Source organism: Amblyomma mixtum, chromosome 4 (assembly GCF_055824585.1).
Source record: "Amblyomma mixtum isolate Tamu chromosome 4, ASM5582458v1, whole genome shotgun sequence".
Taxonomy (NCBI): Eukaryota; Metazoa; Arthropoda; class Arachnida; order Ixodida; family Ixodidae; genus Amblyomma; species Amblyomma mixtum.
The window spans coordinates 26797511-26825281 of NC_143015.1; the positions used below are offsets into that span (position 1 = coordinate 26797511).

A 27771-nucleotide genomic window follows, 5' to 3' on the forward strand; every position below is an offset into this window, starting at 1 on the left:
CGCGTTCTCTAAATTCTAAAAACGGATATGGACATTACCTACGGGGGGCTGCATGCCTCTCAATAATTAAGGAGCCCAACGGTAATAGTTTAAAAGTTAACTATTAAATATTGGTTAACAAGCCTGTTAGTTAGCACGTCTTAGCTGCATTATGATGTACTACACCACTGACAATGCAATGCCAGAAAAAGCGGGCATCTAATTCAAACAGCTTATTTTTAAAAATTGCAGAAAATCTTAGGTGAAACACCCTGTATATATATATATATATATATATATATATATATATATATATATATATATATATATATTACTTGGGCGCAACTTCCTACATTAATACACGTACGCCAGTCAACCCTCGGCGATCAGTCCCCTTGATATCTTTTGATTTGTCCTCGCAGAAATATATATATATATATATATATATATATACATATATATATATATATATATATATATAGCAAACAAGGAAGGGGAATGAGGGGCTCGTTGTGAAATATGACAGAAGCCAACAGCCACAGAAACCAAGAGCACAGGGGATTTTTTTTTAATTCATTTATTTATTTCGTGGTGTTGATCAATTTAGAATATGTCATCGCTTAAAGCTAATTGATCAGAAAAGCAGAAGAAAAAACAACCACATGCCGCCGGTGGGATCCGAACCCACGACCTCCGAATTACGCGTCCGGTGCTCTACCTCTGAGCTACGGCGACGGCTGTCAAACCTTCTGCTTTCGGGGGTATTTATGCTTACAAGTAACCTAAACTTGAGAGTGTTCATCAGCGCCACCCTCGTTCATAAGCGGCGGACGTAGAACGTCCTGAGTTACCACAGGTGTGACGTAGAACGTCATCGAACGGAGAGGGTGGAAGCTGTGTGAGAACCCTCTTATGCTTTCCTACGGCATCAAGGCTGCCAGAATCGAGGCCCTCGCTAAGCAATTAAGCAAACAAGGAAGGGGAATGAGGGGCTCGTTGTGAAATATGACAGAAGCCAACAGCCACAGAAACCAAGAGCACAGGGGATTTTTTTTTTAATTCATTTATTTATTTTGTGGTGTTGATCAATTTAGAATATGTCATCGCTTAAAGCTAATTGATCAGAAAAGCAGAAGAAAAAACAACCACATGCCGCCGGTGGGATCCGAACCCACGACCTCCGAATTACGCGTCCGGTGCTCTACCTCTGAGCTACGGCGACGGCTGTCAAACCTTCTGCTTTCGGGGGTATTTATGCTTACAAGTAACCTAAACTTGAGAGTGTTCATCAGCGCCACCCTCGTTCATAAGCGGCGGACGTAGAACGTCCTGAGTTACCACAGGTGTGACGTAGAACGTCATCGAACGGAGAGGGTGGAAGCTGTGTGAGAACCCTCTTATGCTTTCCTACGGCATCAAGGCTGCCAGAATCGAGGCCCTCGCTAAGCAATTAAGCAAACAAGGAAGGGGAATGAGGGGCTCGTTGTGAAATATGACAGAAGCCAACAGCCACAGAAACCAAGAGCACAGGGGATTTTTTTTTTAATTCATTTATTTATTTTGTGGTGTTGATCAATTTAGAATATGTCATCGCTTAAAGCTAATTGATCAGAAAAGCAGAAGAAAAAACAACCACATGCCGCCGGTGGGATCCGAACCCACGACCTCCGAATTACGCGTCCGGTGCTCTACCTCTGAGCTACGGCGACGGCTGTCAAACCTTCTGCTTTCGGGGGTATTTATGTTTACAAGTAACCTAACCTTGAGTGTGTTCATCAGCGCCACCCACGTTCATAAGCGGCGGACGTAGAACGTCCTGAGTTACCACAGGTGTGACGTAGAACGTCATCGAACGGAGAGGGTGGAAGCTGTGTGGGAACCCTCTTATGCTTTCCTATGGCATCAAGGCTGCCAGAATCGAGGCCCTCGCTAAGCAATTAAGCAAACAAGGAAGGGGAATGAGGGGCTCGTTGTGGGTTCGGATCCCACCGGCGGCATGTGGTTGTTTTTTCTTCTGCTTTTCTGATCAATTAGCTTTGAGCGATGACATATTCTAAATTGATCAACACCACAAAATAAATAAATGAATTAAAAAAAAATCCCCTGTGCTCTTGGTTTCTGTGGCTGTTGGCTTCTGTCATATTTCACAACGAGCCCCTCATTCCCCTTCCTTGTTTGCTTAATTGCTTAGCGAGGGCCTCGATTCTGGCAGCCTTGATGCCATAGGAAAGCATAAGAGGGTTCTCACACAGCTTCCACCCTCTCCGTTCGATGACGTTCTACGTCACACCTGTGGTAACTGAGGACGTTCTACGTCCGCCGCTTATGAACGTGGGTGGCGCTGATGAACACTCTCAAGGTTAGGTTACTTGGAAACATAAATACCCCCGAAAGCAGAAGGTTTGACAGCCGTCGCCGTAGCTCAGAGGTAGAGCACCGGACGCGTAATTCGGAGGTCGTGGGTTCGGATCCCACCGGCGGCATGTGGTTGTTTTTTCTTCTGCTTTTCTGTCAATTAGCTTTAAGCGATGACATATTCTAAATTGATCAACACCACAAAATAAATAAATGAATTTTAAAAAAAATCCCCTGTGCTCTTGGTTTCTGTGGCTGTTGGCTTCTGTCATATTTCACAACGAGCCCCTCATTCCCCTTCCTTGTTTGCTTAATTGCTTAGCGAGGGCCTCGATTCTGGCAGCCTTGATGCCATAGGAAAGCATAAGAGGGTTCTCACACAGCTTCCACCCTCTCCGTTCGATGACGTTCTACGTCACACCTGTGGTAACTCAGGACGTTCTACGTCCGCCGCTTATGAACGTGGGTGGCGCTGATGAACACTCTCAAGGTTAGGTTACTTGGAAACATAAATACCCCCGAAAGCAGAAGGTTTGACAGCCGTCGCCATAGCTCAGAGGTAGAGCACCGGACGCGTAATTCGGAGGTCGTGGGTTCGGATCCCACCGGCGGCATGTGGTTGTTTTTTCTTCTGCTTTTCTGATCAATTAGCTTTAAGCGATGACATATTCTAAATTGATCAACAAAAATAAATAAATGAATTAAAAAAAAATCCCCTGTGCTCTTGGTTTCTGTGGCTGTTGGCTTCTGTCATATTTCACAACGAGCCCCTCATTCCCCTTCCTTGTTTGCTTAATTGCTTAGCGAAGGCCTCGATTCTGGCAGCTTTGATGCCATAGGAAAGCATAAGAGGGTTCTCACACAGCTTCCACCCTCTCCGTTCGATGACGTTCTACGTCACACCTGTGGTAACTCAGGACGTTCTACGTCCGCCGCTTATGAACGTGGGTGGCGCTGATGAACACTCTCAAGGTTAGGTTACTTGTAAACATAAATACCCCCGAAACCAGAAGGTTTGACAGCCGTCGCCGTAGCTCAGAGGTAGAGCACCGGACGCGTAATTCGGAGGTCGTGGGTTCGGATCCCACCGGCGGCATGTGGTTGTTTTTTCTTCTGCTTTTCTGATCAATTAGCTTTAAGCGGTGACATATTCTAAATTGATCAACACCACAAAATAAATAAATGAATTAAAAAAAATCCCCTGTGCTCTTGGTTTCTGTGGCTGTTGGCTTCTGTCATATATATATACATATATATATATATATATATATATATATATATATATATATATATATTTCTGCGAGGACAAATCAAAAGATATCAAGGGGACTGATCGCCGAGGGTTGACTGGCGTACGTGTATTAATGTAGGAAGTTGCGCCCAAGTACTACACCACGGTGGCCAGATGTTGTTCTTGAGAGAGAGAGAGAGAGTGCGGTTTCAGTACTGGTCAACGATACCAGGCTGCAACCCAGGCCTGGTTATGCGATTCCATAAACGCACGGATTTGTGCTGAACATAAATGGGAAAGCACTGCACCACCACTGAGCGTAGTGTGATATAGCCGTGATTGTTAAGTTTTCCGAAAGTGTACGGGGAAGTACATGATTCTGTATTCAGTTCTTCCAACTTCGTGGCGCAGAGAATTGCTTAAAGTGCGATACAGTATATAACTGTACCTTGGGCCACGAGTGGTTGCTGTGGCTGAAAAAAGGAATGACAAAAAAGCACGGCGATCAGACAAGCAGGAAGATACAAGGGGACAGCAGGATCCCAGGAGAGAAGCTGTCATCCCTTACATTAACTTTACCGACCCCAACATAAAGAAAATTGAAAAACGAGCAGGCGGTGAAGTGCGTGTTTTGGGAGCCCATCAAATTGTCTACGCTTTGCAAATAGACAAATCCGTTCGCTAGCGAAGAGTAAAAAAGCATTAAAATTAACTATGACAAACGTTTTCTCATTTATGATGAAGGTTACCGCGTACCGCTGTCTTGTGGTCATGAGTGTATTGGCAGACAGGCAGATGCGTAAACAGAAGTGAAAGGAACATGACTACAATGCCGGTGAGAGCAAACAGGGCCCGCTAAGCCTGCGCTGTCCTCAATGCATCACCCAGTCTAGGCAACGGAGCCGTCCAAAGCCGTTCATGCCCTTGTTTGAATGGAGTCAAATTATCAACCGCCACAAAGACAAGCAGGTTAGGGAGTTTATCGGAGCTATGCATATTGCGCATGCAGGCAACAGGTGTGCGAGCGCGGCATATCGCAGGTACTATAAGGAAAAACTCGCGTTTCTAGATTGATAGCCACAAGCGAAGGGCTGAGTTGTATCAGTGCGCGTCAGTAAATCTGATTACTCTTTTCCATTTGGTGCCGGCGGTTCGTCTATGTATTTATACGTAAATAAACAGTTGATAATCAGCGCTCGTGTCGTCGTGTGTTCCTTCTTCGTCCCGTCTTGTCCCAAGGGGCATTGAACTTCCCCTGGACGTCCTGGGGACGTTCAGGATGTCTTCAGGACGTCGAAGGGACATTCATGGGTGTTAACTGCCGTTATACGCGTTAGAGTATATAACCGTCGGAAAGAAGCTTCTGTACATGCGAAAACGACGGGGGATGAACGTGACACCGGCACTGCCGGCCGGCGCGCTCTCACGAACAGCACACATTCCGAAGCGGCCGCGCAATAGAAGGCTGCCCCGCGGACCAGAACAAATCATCCGAGAAATTTCGCGCTGCTCTTCAATTGACGTCCTTTTCCATTGGCGTTCTTCGGCGAGTACGTTTCAACCTCGGACCGTCTGTAAGTGTGCGGAGGAATACAGTGTAGCAATGACCGGCCGTTTCGCTGGGCCTCGCCCGAGGGTGGTCCGGTAGGCCACCCCCCAGACCCGGGCCACATACGCATGCACAAGAGCACACCGAGGTGGTTGGCCGCTTGCAACCGGCAGCAGAGGTCATTCCTATCCGAAGACCGACAATCGCCGACGAACCAGGGCGGCACCGAAGAAAGGGGGGGGGGGGGGGGGGGGGTGCAGCCACCGCGCCATGGCGTGTGACAGATGACGTAATTGCAGCGTCGGCGCGCGTAAACGCTGCCGACTGCAGCGATGTCCTCTGTCGTAATGTCGGCGCTCGCCAGCAAGCGGCTACTGCTGGCCACGGAGGGCGACAGTTGTGTGCAGCGCTGGTCATTGCGGTTGATCATACTGTTTGTATCGATCGTTATCGCAAGAACAGTCTGTATGCTCTAGTGGCAAGAACATGCAGCGATGAAATACCAGGTGACGAGGTGTCAGCGTAGTATAAGTTACTGCCGACAGCAAAGGTTAAGGGGAAGTGACTGTGCGAAAAAAAAATTTTTCGACACAGTTCCGTAAGCCACTCGCCAGAATGCCTGTAGGTATGAGAGGACTTGTATTCTCTACCCACTGGCAACAGTACCAGGCCGTTGCAACAAGAGGCAACGAAGCGATGAACTACTTCCCGAAAGCATACGTTCCGTAAATTTATGATGCCGACAGTACCTACCGCGCAGTTTGCTGCCAATGCAACGACTGCTCTCGGCTTTGCTATTGGAGGCCAATGTCAAGAGGTTCCTTTCTCTGTACACCCCAAACAGAAATACGCCTATATAGGAGTAAAAAGGGAGTACGTTAGACGAGAGCTTACTTCTTTTTTATCTGTTCTGTTAACAGTGTACTAGCATGTAGAGGCACAACAACGAATAGCGTTTTTTTAATGCGCACTAAAAGAAAACAATATCTCTAATCAGCTGGAAAGCTGAGAGCGTTTGTATGCGTGATCTTAGGCAATACAACTTACAAACAGTGCGTAGGAGGCATACAACATCAACTTTAGTTCATTTCCAGCCACAGCAGTACCGGTTCAGCAGTAACACCGTATCATGCAAAACAGCACCAATGCGAGACAATAAACGCGAAAAAAACATAACAGAGACACCCAAGCATCTAACCGGAGGGCTTACGAGTCCTTGAGGAGCTTCTCTGAGCCCAATTTAGAGGCACCGTCAGCTCTAAGATGTGGAAGAGCTGGCGAAAAAGCCAAGTGGTTACTGTCGTGCCGCATGCAACCGCGTCGTCTTCCGAGATTGTGAGCAAACGCTCGCCTAGCCCAGCACTGCACGCAATTTTCGCAGGTGCCAGTGCGCACAGCCACCGCGGGCCTCTTAAGCGGGAGGAGCGTGGCGCCGCCACAAGCAGCAGCCAGCGATCAGGAAGCCAGCTACCGAAGTGAGCGGGTGACCAAAGCACGAAATGCGGAGGTATTGCAAAAGGGGGGTGGTGGTGGCGATGGCGGAAGTCGCCTTCAGCCTCCAGAATGCACGGTTCAGTCCTTTTTTGTTAATATTAACCTCCTTGGTTCACGGTCGAGGACGTTGATGGATGACGAGTGGCTGGTGATTTGTGTCATCACCACACATCCCGTGACCAATGTACCAGCGCTTTCTGCATATAAGTTTGGATTTTGGTTTATTGGGGTTTAACGTCCCAAAGCTACTCCGTCTATGAGGGACGCCGTAGTGAAGGGCTCCGGAAATTTCGACCACCTGTGGTTCTTTAACGTGCTCTGACACCGCACAGTAGACGGGCGTCTAGAATTTCGCCTTAATCGAAATTCGGCCGCCGCGGCCGGCATCGAACTCGCGTCTTTCGGGTCAGCAGCCGAGCGCCGTAACCACTGAACCACCGTGGTGGGGCCTTTCTGCATATAGTTCTGCAGCGGATAAATACAGCCTTTACCAAAAGTAACCAGGCTGCGCAGTTTGCTTCTCAGTCGCATATTAAAACTACTATGCCAGCCCTCAAGCTCTAAATCTCTGTATGGAAAGGAGAACCGCTGTCCTCGCCTTCAAATAACTTTTTGATCTTTAGGGAAGCCGTGAGGGTTCTACTATTCGAATGAGAAGCGAACCATGCAGCCTGGGTACTTTTGGAAATGACTGTACGTTAGGTTGGGGGGTGGTGGCGTATTTCAGAGTTAGCGATACTTAATGCGACAAAATCAGATATAATAATGTTTGGCGTAGAGGAACCTTAGAGCGGGAAAGGAAAGCCCTGGGATTTTCTAGAACTTAAATAACTGGAACATCCGCCGTTGTCCGTAGGTCGCAATTGAAATCAGCTCCAGATTTTGGCAGTAGCGGTGCCAAGTGACGTAAGCCGGAATGGCAGCCAGACTGCAAGGGAACGCCGAATCGACGAGCAATTCAAAGCGGTACGGATTCATTGCAGACTAATTTATTTTAGCAGATGCACCCATTGGTATAGCATATTTCAAGCTTGTCGGATTGCTACAGTGACCTCAGCGCAGCCGCATACAGCATAGCTGCACTGTCAAGTTACACAGTTTTCTCAAGTCTTCTTAGTCACATAAGAATTTTCGCTCTTTCTCAAACCTAAGCAAAGACTGCTTGAATGGCGGTGCATGACTGCCTTATTCCAGAACCCCATTGATCATGGCTGCTTGACGAACCTGTTTGACGAGTGCTTCTTGTCCCGCCAGGGTGACGCCGTATCTCTCATCGCTGAAATGATGCGCTAGGCGTCACCACGAGATTTGGAATAGTGTAGAACGTGTATCGGCGCACCAGGGGCAGACGCCACGATACTTTGGTGGATACATCTTGCTGTACCTGTGTGGCCTTGGAAATGTGTTTGATTAAGTCTGAGAGCTACGACGTCTTCAGTGCTGAGCTTTTTATTGAGGGGAGGATAAATCCTGTGTTTAAGCCGCTGAATCTGGAGGCGTTCGCCGTGATTGAAGGGCAGGGGCACGAAAGCAAAGGGTGGGGATTGATCGTACGGTTGGTTCTGCCCCGCTGGGTTGCATGACGTTCCCGTTCGCCCGTCCGGTTCTGTGGAAGTCACACGGAAACATGAAATTGTAATATAATTCACCATGAGAAGAAGAGAAAACAAACAAAATAAAGAAATAATTACACGCAACGTCGCATCAGGGTCTGTTTGCGAGAGAGATAAAAATCCGAAGCAAAGTGGCACCTTGGCACAAGTGGAATCAAAACCAAACGCGTTCATCTCGGTGACATTCGGGCTTGTAGCTCATCTTGTTTGAGGTTGTAAGGTGTAAATGCATTGCAAAACACTTAATAAAAAAATACTCTTTTACAGAGCTCCGCAATTTCTCAAACTCAATAGCTCACTTATATCTGCTTGCTTCCAAGAAGAGCGAAACAGAACTGTGAACACACTCCTTAACTCACCTAGGCGGAATGAAGATGCTTTCTATAGTGTGTCACGATAAAATGTGTACTTCCAGCAAAGGACTAACGCCTCTGTAGCTTTGTGGTGTCTCTATAATCACCTTAATGAAAGGAATATAACGACTTTCAGTATGTTCATCGTGTTGGCCCTTCGCTAGAAGAAACATGATTTTCCACGCTTTGCTCTAAATCCCCACCAGCTTATGCAATACTGTAATTTAAGGTTTCTGTTTACAAGCGTTTTGCCGGTCGTTATTTTAAAATATTGGTGTTAATGTATATGCGAATAGAAAGCATTCCTTCACAGATCATGCTTGGTCGACAGTTGCACTATATGAAAAGAACACGAGAGAAGAAAGCGACTGAAGAAAAAAAAAGACATAGTGCGTATCGGCCAAACGGCAAGCATGCGGCGTGCGTACTGTTCAGGTGCCTTTCGTTGTCCGGGCAGTGCCACCGTCAGGCGCTACGGCATAGAACACAATTCGCCAAAACCACTGCTATGATACCAAAGGAAGAAAAGAACAGCGAAGACACAGCTCAGCTGTGTCGCTCACCTTCATCGTGTTGTGTCTGCGCTGTTCCTTTCTACATGCCGAAGCAACTAGCCCGCACCAGTACCCTCTATGATACCACCTCGTCATTCCCAATTAGCAAGAAGTATAACAGTTTGCACTTCATTGCAATTTCACTTGTTCAAGTCATTGCGATTGGCGACTTTTTATATTTTACAGTACAGGCAGTCATGTCGAAGAGAAAGGCTTTTGTTCTGACTCGCATATATCCTGAGTGTGCTTTGAGGCGATGTGAAGGGCTTGCGGCGCTGGAGCAGCCGGATGCAGTAAGCATTCACGAGGCGTGACGATGGGGGCGTAGGGCTTTGGGAGCGCGTACTCCGACAACGCCGACGACAGCTCTAGAGGCGTGTTTTTCTTCAATGGTCGAATCACTTGAACAGCCGAGGTCACGGTGCTGCCATGCGATCGGACCAGTCACAGTGACCTTGACCTGCACGTTCCAAGCATTGTTAGAAGCTTCGAATTATTGCCCTGTGCGACCGATTTCCCTAATTTAAATCTGATTAAATGTCCCGGCTCCCGCCTTTTTTTGAACTCGCCGCCGACGGTAGGAAGAGCCAACCAACCTTTCCAGCCAGTCCCGTGGCGGCTTGCAGCTCTGCCATCGGCGGAGTGATACGAAGCGATCGGTGAAAGCAAAGAGTCTATGGGTATTTTTATTTCTGTGCGCCTAATTTTCGGCTACGTAGCCTCTGACTGGATCTGTTTTTTCATGGAAACCTAAAAAAAACAAAATAAAAGTGAAAGCGAGCCGCCTCGCGACTGCCTGAATGGCACTCCACGCGTTAGTTGACTCCTCTTACCGTCTGCGGTGAGTTAAAAAAAAAAAAAAGGCGGGAACCGGGACGTGTAATCTGATTTAAATGAGGAAAATCGGCCGCAGAGGACGATAATTCGAAGTTTCTAAGAATGTTCGGAGCGTGTAGATCCGAGTTCCCGAGGTAAGAAGACGAGTTCAGATTCCTATTTGCTGCACCTTTAACAGCTATCGCTAAAAGTATACTGCTAGAGGTTTATTTTGCGATATACTGCAGCTACGCCGTAGACAGTGTTTAGGCTTGATGAAGCCTCTCATGTTGGCATCGTTGTAAATGGCGCCAAACAATTTTCGGCCTCTTCTGGAACCGCAGGTGCAGCGGCGCATTTCACTCCAGTCATGAAATGGCCCATGCGTGCAAGTAGGTTTCTGCGACTGGTGTAAATTAGCCAGCCAGGTCGGAACTTACTAAACGCTTGACTGTGCGGTTGAGCAGACCACCAAACTATCGTTAGGCCCGTCATCTAGTGATGTTCGCTTATCATGGCCGTGGAGAAAAAAGAGCGCCGAGGTTACGCATACAGTTCGATAAAGGAGAAGCTATGGGTAGTACCATCTTCTGTGTGTGTCAATATATCCTGTATAGCACGTCTATTATTAAGAACGAAAAACACTGTTCACCTTTCTCTGCGGGGAAGCAGTCCTCTATCTTGACAAAATGAGACACACGGAGGTGTGTGTGCTGAGTGCCTAGACCTCCGTGGGCAGCACTTGCGTGACGACGGGTAATTTAGCGCAGTTGAAGCTAAAAAACTACTATGCGCAGCTCAAACAAATTTTGTCTGCTTACCGATACATGCAGCACCCACAAATGTGCCAAATATGCTTGTCAATTAGGCCAGAGCCTCTCATGGGAGTCATTCTTGGTCTTTGTCGGAGAGCCACTTCCAAAATGACTATCCACTGGAGAAGAAAGACAGTCTCCGTTCACCGAGATTAACATTTAGTTTTAATGATGCAGACGCAGCCCTCTTTTTTTGTGAAGTAGTTTTTTTCCAGAACACTCCGCGCAAGCACACAAGTCGAATACTTTGCCTACTGCACTCGTGCCAACAACTGCTTCTATTAAGGGGGCACGCGGCTTTCAGGATACATCTTGCTATTTCTTGACGTATTTGCATGAAATTTTTTGAGAAAGGTGGAAGCAGTTTTGATGACCGCTTTCATCGAGTTTCACAGTTACGTCTCCAGGAAATTGTTTTCGAATGCATATTTTACCTCTTAATCTTGTGAAAAGGCTGCAGAGTTAAGAAAACGCGGCAGAAGGTTGGTTCAACATGCACTACGTTGCTAGTGGCGCAGCTACAGGCCAGCATTTTCTTTTTTTTTATTGAAGCGCAAATTTTAGCTTCGAATATTTGCGATGCAGTGTCCGTTGGAGCATCTAGAACCAGAAAAACTTAAGACAAAAAATATTGAATTCACAAATTAGAAAGACAAGGAATGTCTTGACCTGCAGTGTCGTCCTGGAGTGAAAGAAAATAAACGGGGAGAAAAATAGATAAAACAGTCGTGAAAAAAATCTGCTTCGCAGGGTGAGTACCTATAGGCAGAGAACCGCGGCAGACAAGAGCGAACATTGTTCGAGCGTTTCGTCGCAATCAACAGCCGCCGTGGTTCACGAAACATTTTTTTTCTAGCACTTCACGGTAAATGTCAGCAATGAAATGTCTGGACAGCATAAAAAGCGAGGCATACAAGTGGATACAATTATCAAAGAAATCTATTTTTCGACCATTTTGAGGAATATCAAAGCTTCGTCACCCTTACCACATATAGTTGAAAAGTAGATGCATTTGTCCTTCATAAAAGGAGCTAGAACTTGTTTTTCTATCATAAGCGGGAGGGTAACAGTGCTCGTTAACATTGTGAGAAATGGCCAGTGGCCGCGCAAGCCTGGGACCTTCACCTTAAAAGGCGACTGGACTAATTTCTTTTAATTCCGCGATATTCTAGGATTCAAATCTATAGGGGCTGTAGGTAAAGCATGTCAAGTGTTTTTGCGCTAGCTTTTATAACAGCGATGTAATCGACGATTGAATTTTAGGCTTCTTCTCAAAGCACTAGAGGAATGCGGGGAAGCTCGGTGTGACGTCACGGAAGGTAAGATTTCAAATTACCGCTGCCGTCAACCACGCTCTACCATGCCTCGCTGGATGCTACCAAACAACGCTAGCGGGCTTTGTCTTCGGTGGAGTTAATTTTTTTCCTTCAAAATAAGCGTTTATGAGTTGGAAATGTACTGGCATCTACGATGACGTCATCATGCGCCCCTCGCTTGGCGCTATGCGCTGCGGAGAAGCTTGAAGACCGTGGAGATTTTAATCAGCGATTACAACAGCACTTCAAAGATTGCACACAAGGATTTTGCATGCTTTACCTGCAAGTTTCACACATTCGACCCCTTTAAGCTCGATGACTTCTAAACCAAAGCAGTTGCCCTTTAAAAGTGAGCGGAGTACAGAGGAAAGTGTTGGCATTGGCGAAATGACAGGGGAAGCCGGCCTGTCATTGGGTGATAGTTATGTTTGCTGGCTTATCAATTGTGCAACCTCTAGAAGACTCGAATGGCTTCCTGGGTGTGCCAACTCGGTGCCCCAGTTCGTCCGGAGGCGTGCAGACCGTCGCCATGTCTGGTATTTACACAAGAGGGCAGTCTTCAGCTAACATTTTTCATGAAAAGGTGCAAAAAAAGAAAGGCGAACAACAGACTTAAACGACAACACTGCACTTGCAGGAGCTGAAAGGCTCGCCATATGAGCGCAGGGCTGCGGCGCTCAATTGGTGTGCTCCCTCAAACTCAGTGGAACGTGCCGACTCGGACTACAACCGATCACCGATGGAAGATCAGCGCCATATTGATTAAGCTAGAAGAAAAGCTGGGTCACAGAGATTGAGGGCTGCCAATGATGAAGACTCACGCAGCTGTATGTGTACAACGTTTCTGGGATTCTGGGAAAAAATATGACTCATCATTCCAACGGCACGTAGCAGACTTCGAGTGCCCAGCTCACTTCCAGGGTAAAGCGGAATCTTTCGGGAACGAAAGAAAGGTTTTCGTTCTGTTAATGATGATGTTTCAAAAGAATGAAGACGCTTGAACCCTGTCTCATAAATGTGCTTGGTAACACTACGGCAGTGCATGATTTTTGGCGTGGGAGCGAGAAACTCGTCCCGTAGGCGGCGGGCTTCACCGCATTAGGGTTTAGGGTGAAGCCCGCTTTAGGAACACTTCAATAGTAGGCTCGCATTCGCAATCTTTCAAGTAGCGAAATTTTGACAGTCAGTGACGTTGTAAATAAAGCGCGAATAGAAAGTGATAAAAAGCCAGATGTGCAGCTATGACGCGTCGCATTGAGACCTGCTTTAAAAAAGGGTACGCGAAAATAAAACGTTTACTCGCGTAGATGCTGAGCTAACGATAACAATGCGACGCTGCGGGGCCATTTCTTACCCTTTTTCGTAAAGCATACTAAAGACTCACTCACAAGTGTACACAGATCGAAAACATACTTCGGCTCTGCGCGGCGGGGAAGCCAACTAGTGACGGCATGCCAACTAGTGACGGCATGCAGACCAAAGCGCACACCCGCCTGGCGTTTACGCTCTGATCGGACGTGACCAATAATGCATTTAAATTCAATCCTGCGTAGTTTCTTTAGCTGGAAGGTTATGCTGGTTGCTACCTTAGCCAGAAGAAACAAAAATGAGTGAACGTTGCTTTATGTCCCTCGAAAAAAGGTGCGAACTGACGGGACGCGGTCACATGAAGATTACGGATCAAGTGGCTCCATCTAGTAGAGGCTCGGCTAAACTTTACTTTGTCCCGGGAATTACAAGCTTGCAGCAGACACGTACAAAAATCGCGTAAGTAGATGCGGGCACCCTTTCACAGCGGAGCTCTCGTGATAGCATCCCCCCCCCCCCCCCCCCCCCCCTCATGAGGGATTCATGTGGAGATTGAGGGTGAAGGAGGACAAGGCCAGAAAAATCAGTGAATGCGAGGTGAGGGAGGGAAAAGAAGGCTAGCGTGGGTGCACTGGGTGAGGTTGAAAGAGGAAGCCTTAACCAGGCCTCTCTAGCCCTCTGCATTATTTACTTGCATAGAACGTTTGTAATTCCAGCGCTTCAAGTGCAGTGACCTTAACAGACTACGAAGCACATCGGTTGCAGGTATGTGTGTTGCACAAAAAAGGCGTACACAACAGGGAACAAGACGAGAAACTTCAGTTGTAACTTCGCACCCGTCCTATCTTGTTCTCTCTTGTTTATATCTAATGTGCGCAGCCCATATACATGTAAACCACAAGAACCAACTCTTCTAGCGATTCATCCTGCTCAAGAATTTATTTATGACACAGGATCAATTACTCATTAGCATTCACCCAAGGTCAGCCATGCAGCTACAAAGGACAGATACGCAGCTTTCCCAGAAACTTCGCAGTTCAAGAATAGTGCGTCTTGGTGCGGGGAGTTAGAATAGGGTCAAATAATTTCTCTCGTAAATTTAAGGACAACCACCACGCGCGCACAACTCGGTCACGAATGATGTAAGCAAGAATTCTTATCGTAAACGAACGCATCAAACATAACGTGCTCACGCAACACGTGCATTTATCTGGTGTTCAGAACCTAAGTCTGTGTAGAAGACTGCACCTTGGAGGGCGGGGAGGGGGGGATGCGGTCTCGTTTGATCCCTGTATTTATTGGGGCATTTTCCCTGAAAAAAATGTGGGTCAGCACGGTCTTCCTAACCAAAATTTTTCGCTTGGGGAGAACAGTCCTCCAACCACCTTCTATAAGTTCGCACCTGGCACCAAAAGGAGCAATCACCACCTTCGTGTAGTCATTAATAAGATTCGCATGCGTCTTGTTGAAGCTTTGATTTATTGCATACAACGTGATTTGTAAAGCTATAGTAACATATCAACTAACTGAGCTTACGCGTAAACACAGCGTTTAAACTCAAAGAATCTTTGATGGTCGTGTGGTAATTTTTGGTCTTCCTTGTATTCGGAGTTTTTTGCTGGAAGGGAACTCCGGTTGCAGCCGTACTCTCTGTTTCCTGTGAAGTTCTTATGGCGGCAAAATGAGACTTATTTTGGCACAAAACACAAGGCCGGCACGCTGGTGAGTTTGCAAGGTCTAGAATAACCCTATTGAATATGCATCCGAAGTGCACACGGAGTCTTGAGTATAGGCGACACGTCGAAGGCAAGACATATGATCGCGTTCACTGCTAATCCGGCGGGGGTAAGCTTTCACAAAAAATACAGCAGATTTATACGATGTGTTGAAAATTTTAATCGTCAAAATATCGAATTTTGGACCTGTATTAGGGGATTATTAATGAATAATTCTTATAACTTGTTAATTGTGGTGTTAAAAGCCCAGGAAAGACACGCGAGCAATGAGGGAAACCTTAGTGGGAGCTCCGGATTAAATTAGATTAGCTGGGGTTTTTTAACGTCACTGACATTGCGCAGCAGACGACCGTCTTTTGTGTTTCGTCTCAATAGAAACACGGCCATGGCGGCATTTGTAGGCAATATGAAAAAGTCAACTCAAACTTCTCAAAATGAAGACGAAGACGTGGGAAGGGGACATTGTTTATAAGGTGAGGGAGGGTTGCAGTAAAGGGCGGATGAGGGCCAGGAGTCATTAAGAAATTAGGTTTGGTTTGGTTTATGGGGTTTAACGTCCCAAAGCGACTGAGGCTATGAGAGACGCCGTAGTGAAGGGTTCCGGAAATTTCGACCACCTGGGGTTCTTTAACGTGCACTGACATCGCACAGTACACGGGCCTCTAGAATTTCTCCTCCAAAGAAATTCCAGCCGCCGCGGCCGGGATCGAACCCGCGTCTTTCGGGTCAGCAGCCGAGCACCATAACCGCTGAGCCACCGCGGCGGCTCATTAAGAAATTATGACGAAGGCCTCCGTGAATACCATAACAAATCGATAAATAATTAAAAATTACGGAGGACACTAAACAGTACTTATGTGCTGTGAATGTGAAAGCATTGTTTTATTTTATTTCCTTTTTATTTTTAAATTTATTTTTCTCTGCATTTCTAATGACTCACCTACTCATTAGCATACAGTAGTAAGGCAACGCACATACCGGGTTCACCTTTATTCGCCAAAATGCAGCGCGCTTTGCAGCTTAGGGATTCTACTTCCGGACGCCGACGCGAACGGACGTGTTATCATGAGCTCAGTCGGAGCAGTGTTAGCGGCTCAGCCGAGCCGCAGAAACAGGATTGCTGCTGAAGATAGCGAAGCAGGTTACGAAGTTATGCTGCCCCACCTTCCTACAGGTCGTATAGTTTTGAATAGCGAATTTTTGCACGGCGACGTTCGAGCGCGGTCGTATAGGGTCGAGGACTACAGGGACGCCCTAACCCGTTTGGAACTGCTTCCCGAGGCTTTGGCCTTGGAAGCGCTTCAGACGAATCATGTGTGGGCGGTTACGTTTAAGAACTCTGAAGCTGTAAAGAAAATGCTCGCTGCCGGGAGCATTAGCGTCAAGGAGCACCGGTGTCTCGTGATCGATCCCAACAAGCAAGAGGGGCGCGTTAAAGTGCACTGGGTTCTTCACAGCGTGACTGACGAAGAAGTACGTACGTGTGGCCTTCCTGCCGTATTGCGAAGTGACCGAGCTCTCGAAGGAGCGCTGGCGTGTGCTCGGCTTAACGGAAAAAGGTTCAACGACCCGAGTGATAAGCCTGAAGTTCAAGTTAAGCGTCACAGTTGAGGACATACCTCACCAGCTTCATATTGCCGGTGAACCTGCACCTTTGGTCGTCGCTGGGAGGCCCCCACTCTGCCTCCGATACAAAGGGAAGGGCCACATTCGTCGCGACTGTCGAGTGCCTCGGTGCTCGCGATGTCGCTTGGTTGGTCACAACATGATTTGAAAAATTACAGATCGGTCAGTTTATTGTCTGTTGCCTACAAGGTATTTACTAATGTAATCGCTAATAGGGTCAGGAAAACCTTAGACTTCAATCAGCCAAACGATCAGGCAAGCTTTCGTAAAGGATACTTGACAATAGGCCATATGCACGCTATCAGTCAGGTGATGGAGAAATGCGCAGAATATGACCAACCCCCCTATATAGCGTTCATTGATTACGAGCAAGCATTCGACTCAGTGGAAACCTCAGCTGTCATGCAGGCATTTCCGAATCATGGTGTCACCATGATCAACATCATCAGCTTGACTACGCCCACTGGAGGACAAAGGCCTCTCCCAACCTATCCCCTCAAACTTCTCAATCTCATCCGCCCACCTAACTTTCTGCCGTCCCCTGATACGCTTGCCTTCTCTTGGAATCCACTCCGTTACCCTTAAGGACCAACGGTTATCTTGCCTTCGCATTACATGCCCTGTCCAAGCCCACCTCTTCCTCTTGATTTCGACCAGGATGCCATTAACCCGTGACAAGGGTGTAGAAGAACCTTACGTAATAATACTGGATATATACAGGTATATAACGGCTCCTCAGCCACGTACCATAGTCCGCCATAAAGTAAGCAAGGAAATTCCAATAAGGATGGTTTATTAGTTTTTTGGGGTTTAACGTCCCAAAGCAAATGAGGCTATGAGAGACGCAGTAGTGAAGGGCTCCGGAAATTCCGGCCACCTGGGGCTCTTTAACGTGTACTGACATCGCACAGTACACGGGCCTCTGGAATTTCGCCTCCATCGAAACTGGACCACCACGACCGGGATCGAACCCGTGTCTTTCGGGTCCGCAGCCGAGTGCCATAACCACTGAGCCACCAAAGCGGGCCGATAAGGAAGGGTGTCAGGCGGTAGACACGATCTCGCCAATGCTATTCACCACCTGTTTAGAGGAAATATTCAAGGTCCTGTATTGGGAACAGTAGGCGATAAGAGTTAATGGAGAACACCTAAGTAATCTGCGATTCGATGATGACATTGCTAACTCACTCGGGGAGTGAAATTCAAATCGTGATGAATGACTTAGGCAGGCTAAGCAGAACGGTAGGGCTAAAAATTAACATGCAGAAAACTTAACTAATGTCAACAGTCTCGCATGTCAACAACTATATCGGCGCAGGTAGTGGTAAGAAAAAACGTCTACTTAGGGCATGAGCGCAGATCCCGATCATGAGAGTGAAATAACTGGGAAAATGAGAATGAGGTCGAGCGCGTTTGGCAGGTGCTCTCAGATTATGAATTGCAGTTTACTAAGGATGTGCGAATATTCGCAAATTTCGAATACTGAATCAAATACGTTCTAAGAGGATTCTGGTGTGGGCTAGTTGGTTCATGCTTAATCTCAGCGCCCGTCCTGTGTTTTTCGTGTTCCTTCTGTCCTCGTTCCGTAGCGCTGTTGTGAATCTGTTTATGAATCAAATAACTTGGATTCGATTATTCGAACGAATCAAGTAGGGTATGTTCAAAATTATTGGAAACGAATCGAATATGTCCTCAAGTTTTAGAATACGTTTCGAATAAACGGCGCGAAGTTCGAATAAGCCCTACGTATTTCTCTTCCGCAGCTATTGAAAAAAAGGAACCATACACTCCGCGTACCATGCATGCTGCCGCTATCGGTACGCACGGGATGGAGGGTTCAGCTGTGGGGTGCGGCCCATTGGCGTGGCGGTGTTCATAGTCCTCATACATGGCCTCAGAGATTGGGCGACGTGGCAGGGCTCAGGCAGGTTCAGCAAACCCGGCCTTTATGCCTGACTTCGGAGGCCATGCATCAAATGCAGCTCTCGCCCGTCTCATGCGCTGAGATGTGGCGCTGGTTTATTATCCACCGTTATCATCAGCGAAATTCACTCTCCCTATGCGCACAACATAATAACGATAAAGTTAATGCACTGACTTTGTGTTGCGACCTCCCAAATGAAGATCAGTGTTGCGTGCAGATAGAGCTATAACTGCGAAAACAGCGCTCTGCTACTTCTCACGATTGCTCCTTTAATACTAGCAAAAGCAGCAAAAAATCGTAAAAATATCCGATTCGTATTCGATTCAGTTCTCTCACTACGCGCGCCTTGCACCAGCTCTCAACGGTCGCTACCTCCGCGCTCCAGTAAAGTGTGCCGGTGGTGTTGGTCCAGTGGTTTCTAGAAACTGGATGCAACGCTTGCAGGGCTTGAGGCGATACCTTCACTTCGAGGGCATCAAGACGCAATGGTGCTCCCGTGTTAAGCTGCTTCGCCGCAAGTACGGGTTCTTCGCACACCCTGTTGAAGAGGATGCCAAGCAGAAAAACCCACGAGCAGTAGAGGCCCGAGTGCGAGAAGCGGAGACCACCCACTGATGTCAAGTGATGAAGACCAAAACATCACTCGAAATGTACCGCGCAACAAGCAGGCGGTCGCAAGATAAATGCTCGACAACAGCTGTGGCTGTGCACTCCTTTTCGAAGCGCGCGCCTTAGTGCTTCGCACCATTGCGTATCGCCAACGCTTTGACCCAGCGCCCGTAGTACCAGCAGCTCTGTGCTGTCCAGCTCGCAGCTTGTCTCCGCACACGGAGTCCCCACAAACTTCTTAATCTCATCCGCCCACCTAACTTTCTGCCCCCCCCCCCCCCCCCCCCCGCCCCTGCTACGCTTGCCTTCACTTGGAATCACTCCGTTACCCTTAAGGACCAGCGGTTATCTTGCCTTCGCATTACAACGGATGCACCAACTTTGGAAGAACTTGGTAAACGGACGCACTCACTCGGGCTGTGTATGGAGCAAAAAAAGAAAAGGAGATCAAATTTTCCTTTTCTGACTGTGAGGGCCGCGAAGCTGCTGGTTGTTTCTTCAAAGTCGATGTGTTCTGGCCACTTCACGTTCAACGGATAACAATGCAAGCTCTCATAAACTTCCCTCTGCTCCGTTCTAGATGGCTTGCAGTTTTTATTGCGTAAGCAATACTGCGCCAGGTTTCGAGCCGTCGCGTAGCTCCCGGCGGTGGCCACGGAAGCTCTAGCCACTGTAGCCACGGTCAAACAGATGGAGCGCCGTTGCCATAGCAGCCGTTTCAGCCGCGCTCCACCAGGCGGCAGGACCGTCGCTGCGCCGCTGCCGCTGCCGCTCGCTCTCGACGCATGTGTCGGAATGTGGAGAGAGGAAGCGGGAGGGAAACGGGGAATAAATACGGGCGTTCGCCTCGGGCAAAACAGTTGCTGCTTGCTAGCGCAACTTGCCCGGTTTAACCAGAGCTAAACCTCAGCTAATTTTTTCTTTTTGATTTCGACTAGCCTGGCAAGCCTGGATTAACACTCAGCAGTCGGTCAGCGTTAGAAAGAAAAAAAGAAACATAGGGCCGCAATTGTCGCTTACCGCAGGGGTGTGACTTCAATTATTCAATGGTAGAAACTAATCACCTAGCAGTGGAACCAACGGTTCCGTAAAGGACCCTTGTCCAAGAATTTTATTCAAGAAAAAAAAGAAGAAAATTAGCAGCCGGTTTAGCATGCCTAAGCGCGGAATATCGTGCAGTTGCAGTGGTTATGGTGGCAACTTAAGGTCCTTACGTGTTACCATGAATCCCTTCAACCGAAAGGCCTTTACCACAAGGGATATGACCTAAAGCCGTTTGCTTTAGCCCTTTGACCTTGGAGTCCTTTACCCTGAAGGCATTTTCTTTGAAGGCCTTCACCCAGGTGTACCCTTCACCTTGACCTCCATCCAGATGAAGGCCTGCCTGGTTTCAGTGGCGTATACAGTGACGCATACGGCAGGCTTCCGTGACGTAATATACGCGTGCCCGAAATCGGAAAATACGCCTAGCAGTTATACTTTACTAAAAGTCGATAACCAGCAGCTGGACAATCTTCTGCTCGTCGGAAAAGCGGTGCGCAGCCGGCAGTACCGGAGACATCATCATCATCATCATCAGCCTGACTACGCCCACTGCAGGGCAAAGGCCTCTCCCATGTCTCTCCTATTAACCCTGTCCTTCTTTGCCAGTTGCGGACACCGTATTGCCGCCAATTTCTTAATCTCATCCCTCTATCTAATTTCGCATTACATGCCCTGCCCAAGCCCACTTCTTCCTCTTGATTTCAACTAGGATATCATTAACCGGCGTTTGTTCCCTCACCCACTCCGTCCGCTTCCGATCTCTTAACGTTACACCTATCATTACACACATAGAAAGTGGTATCTCCCGCATACGAGGGGGATCCTCACACCACTAGGTCACCGCTGCTCTCTAAGGATGGAGGCCCGTAACACTGGAGCATTTGTCCAGTGTTAGCTACATCTGCGACTTTCACGTTGCTCTGCCAACTCCACCAGCAAATGACTGATGGGCTGCAGTTGATGACGCCGGTCGATAAAAAGATCGCCACTAAACGTGGCCGAACGTCGTGCTCGTCTAGCGGAAAGTCAGAAAGCGATTTTTATCGATAAACCAGCGCATGAGTGCATGCAGTTGTGAACTGTAGTATCATGCATAGTAGATGCGCGCCCAGTTGCTTCGCTGCAGTTCGCATCACTCTAATTTCTCATAACTTACCGCTGCCGCTGCTGGGGCTTCGCCTCCGGTGCTGAGCGTAGCGACGCTGTGACGTCACGGCCCTGCTGGGCGTGGACAGCACCCGGATGCGCTGGTAGGATGCGCTGCTTGGGGGTCGGGGGCCCGGCTCATGCAGGGATCCCAGGGAGGCTGCGCACCAAGAGGGATTAGCCGTGAGTCAGCTGCGGTTTGTAATAGATGAGTGACCACAAAAACTAAAACAACTGTAGGTCGGAACATGGTTGAAAAACAGCGCAGAAAAGACTAGAGACGACAGGAAAGGCAACGACAGGACAAGCGCTGAACTCACAACTAAGGCTTTATTGCGAAAACCTGGGTATATAAGGAAGGCATAATACATGAACACAAAATTAAACAAACAAAACCAGGGCAATGATAACACTAGTGTGCGCCCGAAGCCCAAAATCTGCCAAGAAACGTGATCTCGTTATCACTTAAAGCAACCGAAGGTTTGCTAACGCAGCCACGTTGCTCCGTTGCGATGAAGTATGCTTCTGCTACTTCCCGCGTGGTTTGGTCTCTGTGAGTATACAACACCTTTGCTTGCACCGCCCTGAATGCACCACTCAACAGTCCGGAAAAAGAAAAGGAAAGCCCCTCAGTTGTGCCATATTTGCGCCAGGTCTCCCACGGACTGAAAAATGTAGGAAAAAGGTTCAACGTTGATGTATTGCTGTCTGCTCCTGTCAAGCTTAAACAAGTGTGTGCTGCGATAGAAAGGAAGAAAGTGTCGAAAAAGAAAAAAAGGTTGCGGTGTCCCGCACACGGATCCGTTCGTTAACTGCCGCACGTGTGTTGTCTACAGCTTTCCCCTTTCCTGCGGAGCCCGCTACATCGGACAGACCGGCCGTTGCTTGAACAAGCGTTTGCAAGAACACAATTACAATTTAGATAAAGGCAATGACCAATCTTATCTTGTTACTCATTGTAAGGGGTGCGCAGTGATGAAAACCAAGAAGAAAAAGTGCACTGCTTTGTTAAGTCAATCCAACATGCCGCTTCTTGACGGCCGCGCTTCGTTCAGCTGGCCGCTGCGATAGACGATTATACTAGAACAACATTGGCACAGAATATGCCTTCAAGCGCCAGTTGAACGAAGCCTTAGCGAGACCAAAGCTCTCTTTGAAGTACACGCTGTCTTCATAGCAATTTGGCGCGAAATGTTCCGAGCACAAGCGGGAATGCTTCCTCGGAGACCAGTTTACACGGTGGACAGCTCTCACCAACTTATCGCGAAGGTTCTTATCGCTAGGAAACCTACGCTGGATCACGCCCGTTGTCACAGATCAAGAATTTGTGCACCCCACAGCACAACAGAAGTTGCCGTGACCCATTACTCTGGCGTACACATCACATCAGGCACGTTTAGATGGCGCGAAATTGCACAGGTGGTCGAAATAATTCCGGAGAGTTCCACTACGGAACTCTCTTCTTTCACTCGATCCTCCCTTACGTCGCGGTTCGAGTGTCCATTACTGCGTCATTTACTTTCCTCAAAACCAATTTTCAGTTTTCCCCTGCACTGCCAGCGCCAGCGCGCGCCCAACCAGCTTGACACGCCGCCCCGCCAGTGACGTCACAGAACAGGGTGGCCTGTAGGAGTTGCTCGATCAGTGGGTACCGCTCGCGTCAGCTCGCGCCGAGGAGCGCTTGTCTTCAAAATTCGCTTGCGGAAAAACTACGCCGGTTTCAGGTGCGAAATTTTACATGAGGCATCAGACTATCATAAAGAATACAGACTTAAAATTTCATTTCAATCGATGCACATCGAAACACCGCCGGAGTTGCCCTTTAATCCTTGGTGTACCTCCATAGTTGGCGTACTTTTTATACCTTCCCATGTAATTTGAACTTTATTATCTCGGTAGATTTCCTGTAGAAAATCATCTACCTCATAACCGATACCTACATCTTATAATATGTTCCACAGGAGTTCCCTGTTCACGTTGTCGTATATGCAACACTTATGTCCAGAAAGGCTAAATACAGGGGTCTGTTTTCCGCCTTAGCTATTTCTACGCATTGGGTAAGCACGAACAGGCTATTATCTAAGCGCCTACAACTTCTGGACGCGTTCTGGAGTTCTCCGAGTACTCTATTACATTCTACCTATGACTGCATTTTTAATTTCACCGCCTGCATTGCCAGCCTGTATATAACAGATGCTATCGTAATCGGTTGGAAGTATTTTATGTTCATCTTATGTCATTTCCCTTTATAAAGCACCGACGGGAGCGCCCCCTCAAAGGCTGCGCGGAACTCCGCGGCGCCGGTGAGAGCCTCTTCGGGATCCGGCCAGAGTCTCGAGTGGTTGCGGCCGCACGCTCTCGGCACGAAGACCCGTCGTGCCTTGCCGCTGGACCTCTGGTTCCCGGCAGCGAAACGAGCGCAGAAAACGCGTGCTCTGGTCACCTCCCCCAGCAAATGCTCGGGGATGGCTTTGCCCCAAAGAATGCGGCGCACACGGGAAGACCCGGCCACCAAAGTCGGTGCGTACAAACGTTCGCCGCGATAACTTCGAAGTCGCGCCTCTGCCGCAGCCGGCAAGTCGTAAACCCTTCTTACGTAGCCTTCTACTTCCGAGGAATTCCTCGTTGATGTTGTGTAGCTAGCCGACCCGCTCTGTATGTTCATTGCAAATGTAATAAATAGCCTATGAGTGTTCACGCATTGTTCCCCCCCCCCCCCCCCCCCTTTGCTCCCTCGAACCCGAGCCCCTCGGGGGTTGGCGAGCGGAAACGCTGCCTCCGCCGAGAGCGGGGCGGAAGGCTGTCCCGCCAATAATTCCACAGTAGATACTGATTACAACCTGTTATTAATGCTTTGGGAAACATACTTGAAACGTGCGCTTGGTTCCAGAGAAGCAGACATTACAAAATGACATGCCACAACGACTTTAGCGCCGGTTAACTAATTTCTGATGATTAACTTATTAGAGTAAACTATTAGAGTAAAACGCCTGGTTGCCATTAGAGATTTGCAGCGGGTCGTTAGTAATAGCCATATCAGTTCACAGAATTTCGAAAACGCGACTATCTCCGCCGCCATATATGGCTCAACTAATTTAGGCTACATCGTGCCAAATACATGCACTTTCCAAAAGCATGCAGGCAAAGCAACCCCTCCAGTGTACTTAAAGGGACCCTGAAAAGCTCTTTGCCAAGGTTAGCAAAAGCCCACGAGAGATCGGTATTCCATCACTTGTCGCCGCACCGCAAAAATTGTTAAGCGAACTCCATCAACACCGAAGATATCGCCGATTAAAAATGATGTTCCTCCTCTCCTCCACATACCACCTTCAACTCATACACGCGGGGCTCGCTCCGAAAAAAAAAAAGAAAAGACGGGCCGATGCTCCGCCCATGCATACGTCAAGCAATGGCGCTCTGCTTATTTACTTCCGGTGGCCGTAGACACATGTGCGAAAGTGACTAGTGAGTGCGATTCACTGCGGTGCGCTGTTGCGAACGGCGTCGCAACGTCCGATCGCAGCTCGTCGCCTGCGTGCAACTTGCTAGATGTCAACGACGAGCCGCGCGCGGCAGACGCAACGACGGGAAGCGGGAGCCAAAGCGAGCGCGGAGAGCGGCAGCGTCGTGATGACGTACAGCGCGCTCGGGGCCGAGCCACGCCGGGCCGGCCTGCCAGCCTTGATGCCGGCCGCCGGCGAGTGAAAAACGCGCTAGTATTGTTTGTTCACGTTTATAGCAAGCCCTGGGATAGATGCATGTCAAAAATGCATCACTTCTGACGGTCGTTGGCCAATACCGAGCTGATCGTAAAAGTGATGAATGCGATACTAGCAAATTTCATCCCATAGCCGCTTTGGTGCTGCTGCGGCGCTTCGCCTGCTAGCTCCGTTGCTGAAGGCGTCGTGGAAATCGAATATATTCGAATATATTCTATTATGGGACGAGTAGGCCTTTTGATATAGCGCAAGCGACTCCCGAAGCGCTTGCTTCGATGCGAAACCATTAGGCCTAGCGACGACTAGGGCAGCCTGGGACCAGCGCGCAGTTCGTCGCCCGGCGTTGCCGCAGTCGGTGTCGTTGCCGAAAGATCCACTTTTGAACAGACATGTTGTCGTTGCTCGAATCTAGGAAGCATCATCTCTTGTAGAATGGCTGTTTTGTGTTTCCTTGTGCGAACGTCAAGTACGGCGAGCATGGCGGCCGGCCGACCGGCCCGGATCAGGTCGGCCGGCGTCATAAAAAATGAGGTAAAGAGTGTTCTTGACGTAAATGATAAACCCTAGGCCAAGAAATGTGAAAAATGTGTCATTTTTAAGGATCGCTGACCAATACTGAGCTGCTGGTAAAGGTAACAACTGTGATACGAGGAAATTTCTGGCCACAACCGCCTTGCAGCTGCCGCTGGCCTGACGTTAGGGTCCGGCTCGCCTGGCGCCCGCTCGCTTCGCGGCTGAAGGCGTCGCGGAAAGTGACCATACTATTACTTTATTGTGAGATGATGCTGTTGACTGTAAAGCGATGTGTAGAGTAAGCCTTTTATTATAGCTCAGGCGACTTCCGAAGCCCCGGCCGCTGCGGCTTCGTCGCGAAACGAGCTATAGGCCTAGCGACGACCACGGCAGCCAGGCAGCAGCAGAGCTCGTCGCTCGGAGAGCCCGCGAGCGGTGCCGTTGCCGATAGCTCCCAACATAAGCAGGCATGCTTTGTCGCTGCTCGAGTATAGCTGGCAGTCTTTCTGATGACGATCGGTGCGGCGCGCCGTCCAAGTTTTCGCACATGTGTCTCCTGATTGCTGCTCGAACGGCATGGATCCGGAGCTCGAAGCGCGGCTGCGTGCAGCCACCGCTGAGATGGGCTTCGAGCCTTTCAGTACACGCCATACCGAGACCCACAGGGCGACGACAGCAGCGATATATATAATTCTAGTACACTATAGCAGCGACTCGTCGGCGCAAAATGAAACTCGCAAAGGCGGGCGCCAAGATTTGACGAGAACACATGCTTTTGTGAGCAGACGGATTTCCTTCTTCACCGGAAGTACCACATTAATTTCAAGAAATGCGCTGGATTCTTACCTCTGTATACGTGTGTTTAAAAAAATAATAAGCAATCAATAAAATAGTATTTCAAGGAGCATCAGTGCTCAGTTTCAAACGAAATATTGCAAAAATTGCGCGTGACGTCATATGGCAGAGCCAATGAGAAGGGTCGCCCAGTCCATGGCCAAGGCTGCCCAGTTTACGTCATGTGGTAGGGGCGGGTAAAAACGCGCGGTGAGGTGTCGCCCTAATCGGCTGTGAGCGGCAAGTTTGAAAAATTGTTTGTAAATTATTGGTTACACGCGCAGCTTTCTGAATCAGACTAGAATACTCGCAGAGACCACCTCTACAGAGTTGTTGCAATCAAATATGATTGAAGAAACCATTTCAGGGTCCCTTTAACTATTCGGACAAGCCAATTTTTGTCGAGCTACAGCGGCCAGGGCAATCGCGTTTTCTAAACTCTGCAAAACCGATGTGTATTACAAACAACGTGCTGCAAATCTCTAATTTCAACCAGGTGCGTTAGTGTAATTTTTCAAAGTCAATTGATTAACCGTCTAACTAGTTAACTTTATTCGCCTGTTTTCTGATGCCCGCCGGCGCTGGTGTATTTACGCAGCCGTCTTCATAACTCAGAAAGTCTATCTTTAAAAATCAGCGATCAAATTTCCTGAAACACCTGGTATATGTTTTGTGTAATAGCTTGGGCGTGCTGTGCTTTCAAAAATACCCCATCGTTTAAGAGGCAACAACAGCTGACACGTTAGAACGTCGGTTTATATGAAGCATTTTTTCTGGGTACCAACATCCTGAGAAAACAGGACTGTCTAATCAGATCGTTAGCGCCATGCGCGTCCGGCCGCCATGTGCGTTCGGGAAAAGAGTTGCATAGGCGCTGAGGAATCGCGTTTCCTGTTGCAGATTTTCTAGCTTCAGTGCTGAGTATGTGGATGACCGCAGTGACCTCATATGCGAGGGCTCGTGGCTACTCGAAAGCCTTTCCAGGGACTACTATCGCTGACAGGAACTCATTGTAGTACAGCCTCTCAGCACAGCCGTAGGGCCAGTGCGGTAAAGCGTTCAGGCCGGGATGCATGCAGCGTTTTTTGAAGCGAAAAGCTTCACTACGAGGGTCGGAGCCGAGCTTCGCGTGAGCCGGTGCACAGATTTGCCAGTTCTGCGCATGCGCGAAACCGAGTGACGTCACACGCGGCGCAGGTGACCGCAGCCATCGCCGCCGACTCGTCACTTGCCGTCG

General features: G+C 48.4%; 1 protein-coding gene across 3 annotated transcripts in view; it reads right to left on the reverse strand.

Moving 5' to 3' along the window:
• Positions 1 to 27771, reverse strand: part of dachs (unconventional myosin-IXb-like dachs) — a 392239-nt gene that overhangs the window by 221168 nt on the left and 143300 nt on the right. For all 3 annotated transcript variants that reach the window (XM_089586296.1, XM_089586297.1, XM_089586294.1), the window contains exon 2: positions 21479 to 21628. In XM_089586296.1, the coding sequence (XP_089442422.1) occupies positions 21479 to 21628 (150 nt within the window). The remainder of the gene's footprint in view (positions 1 to 21478; positions 21629 to 27771) is intronic.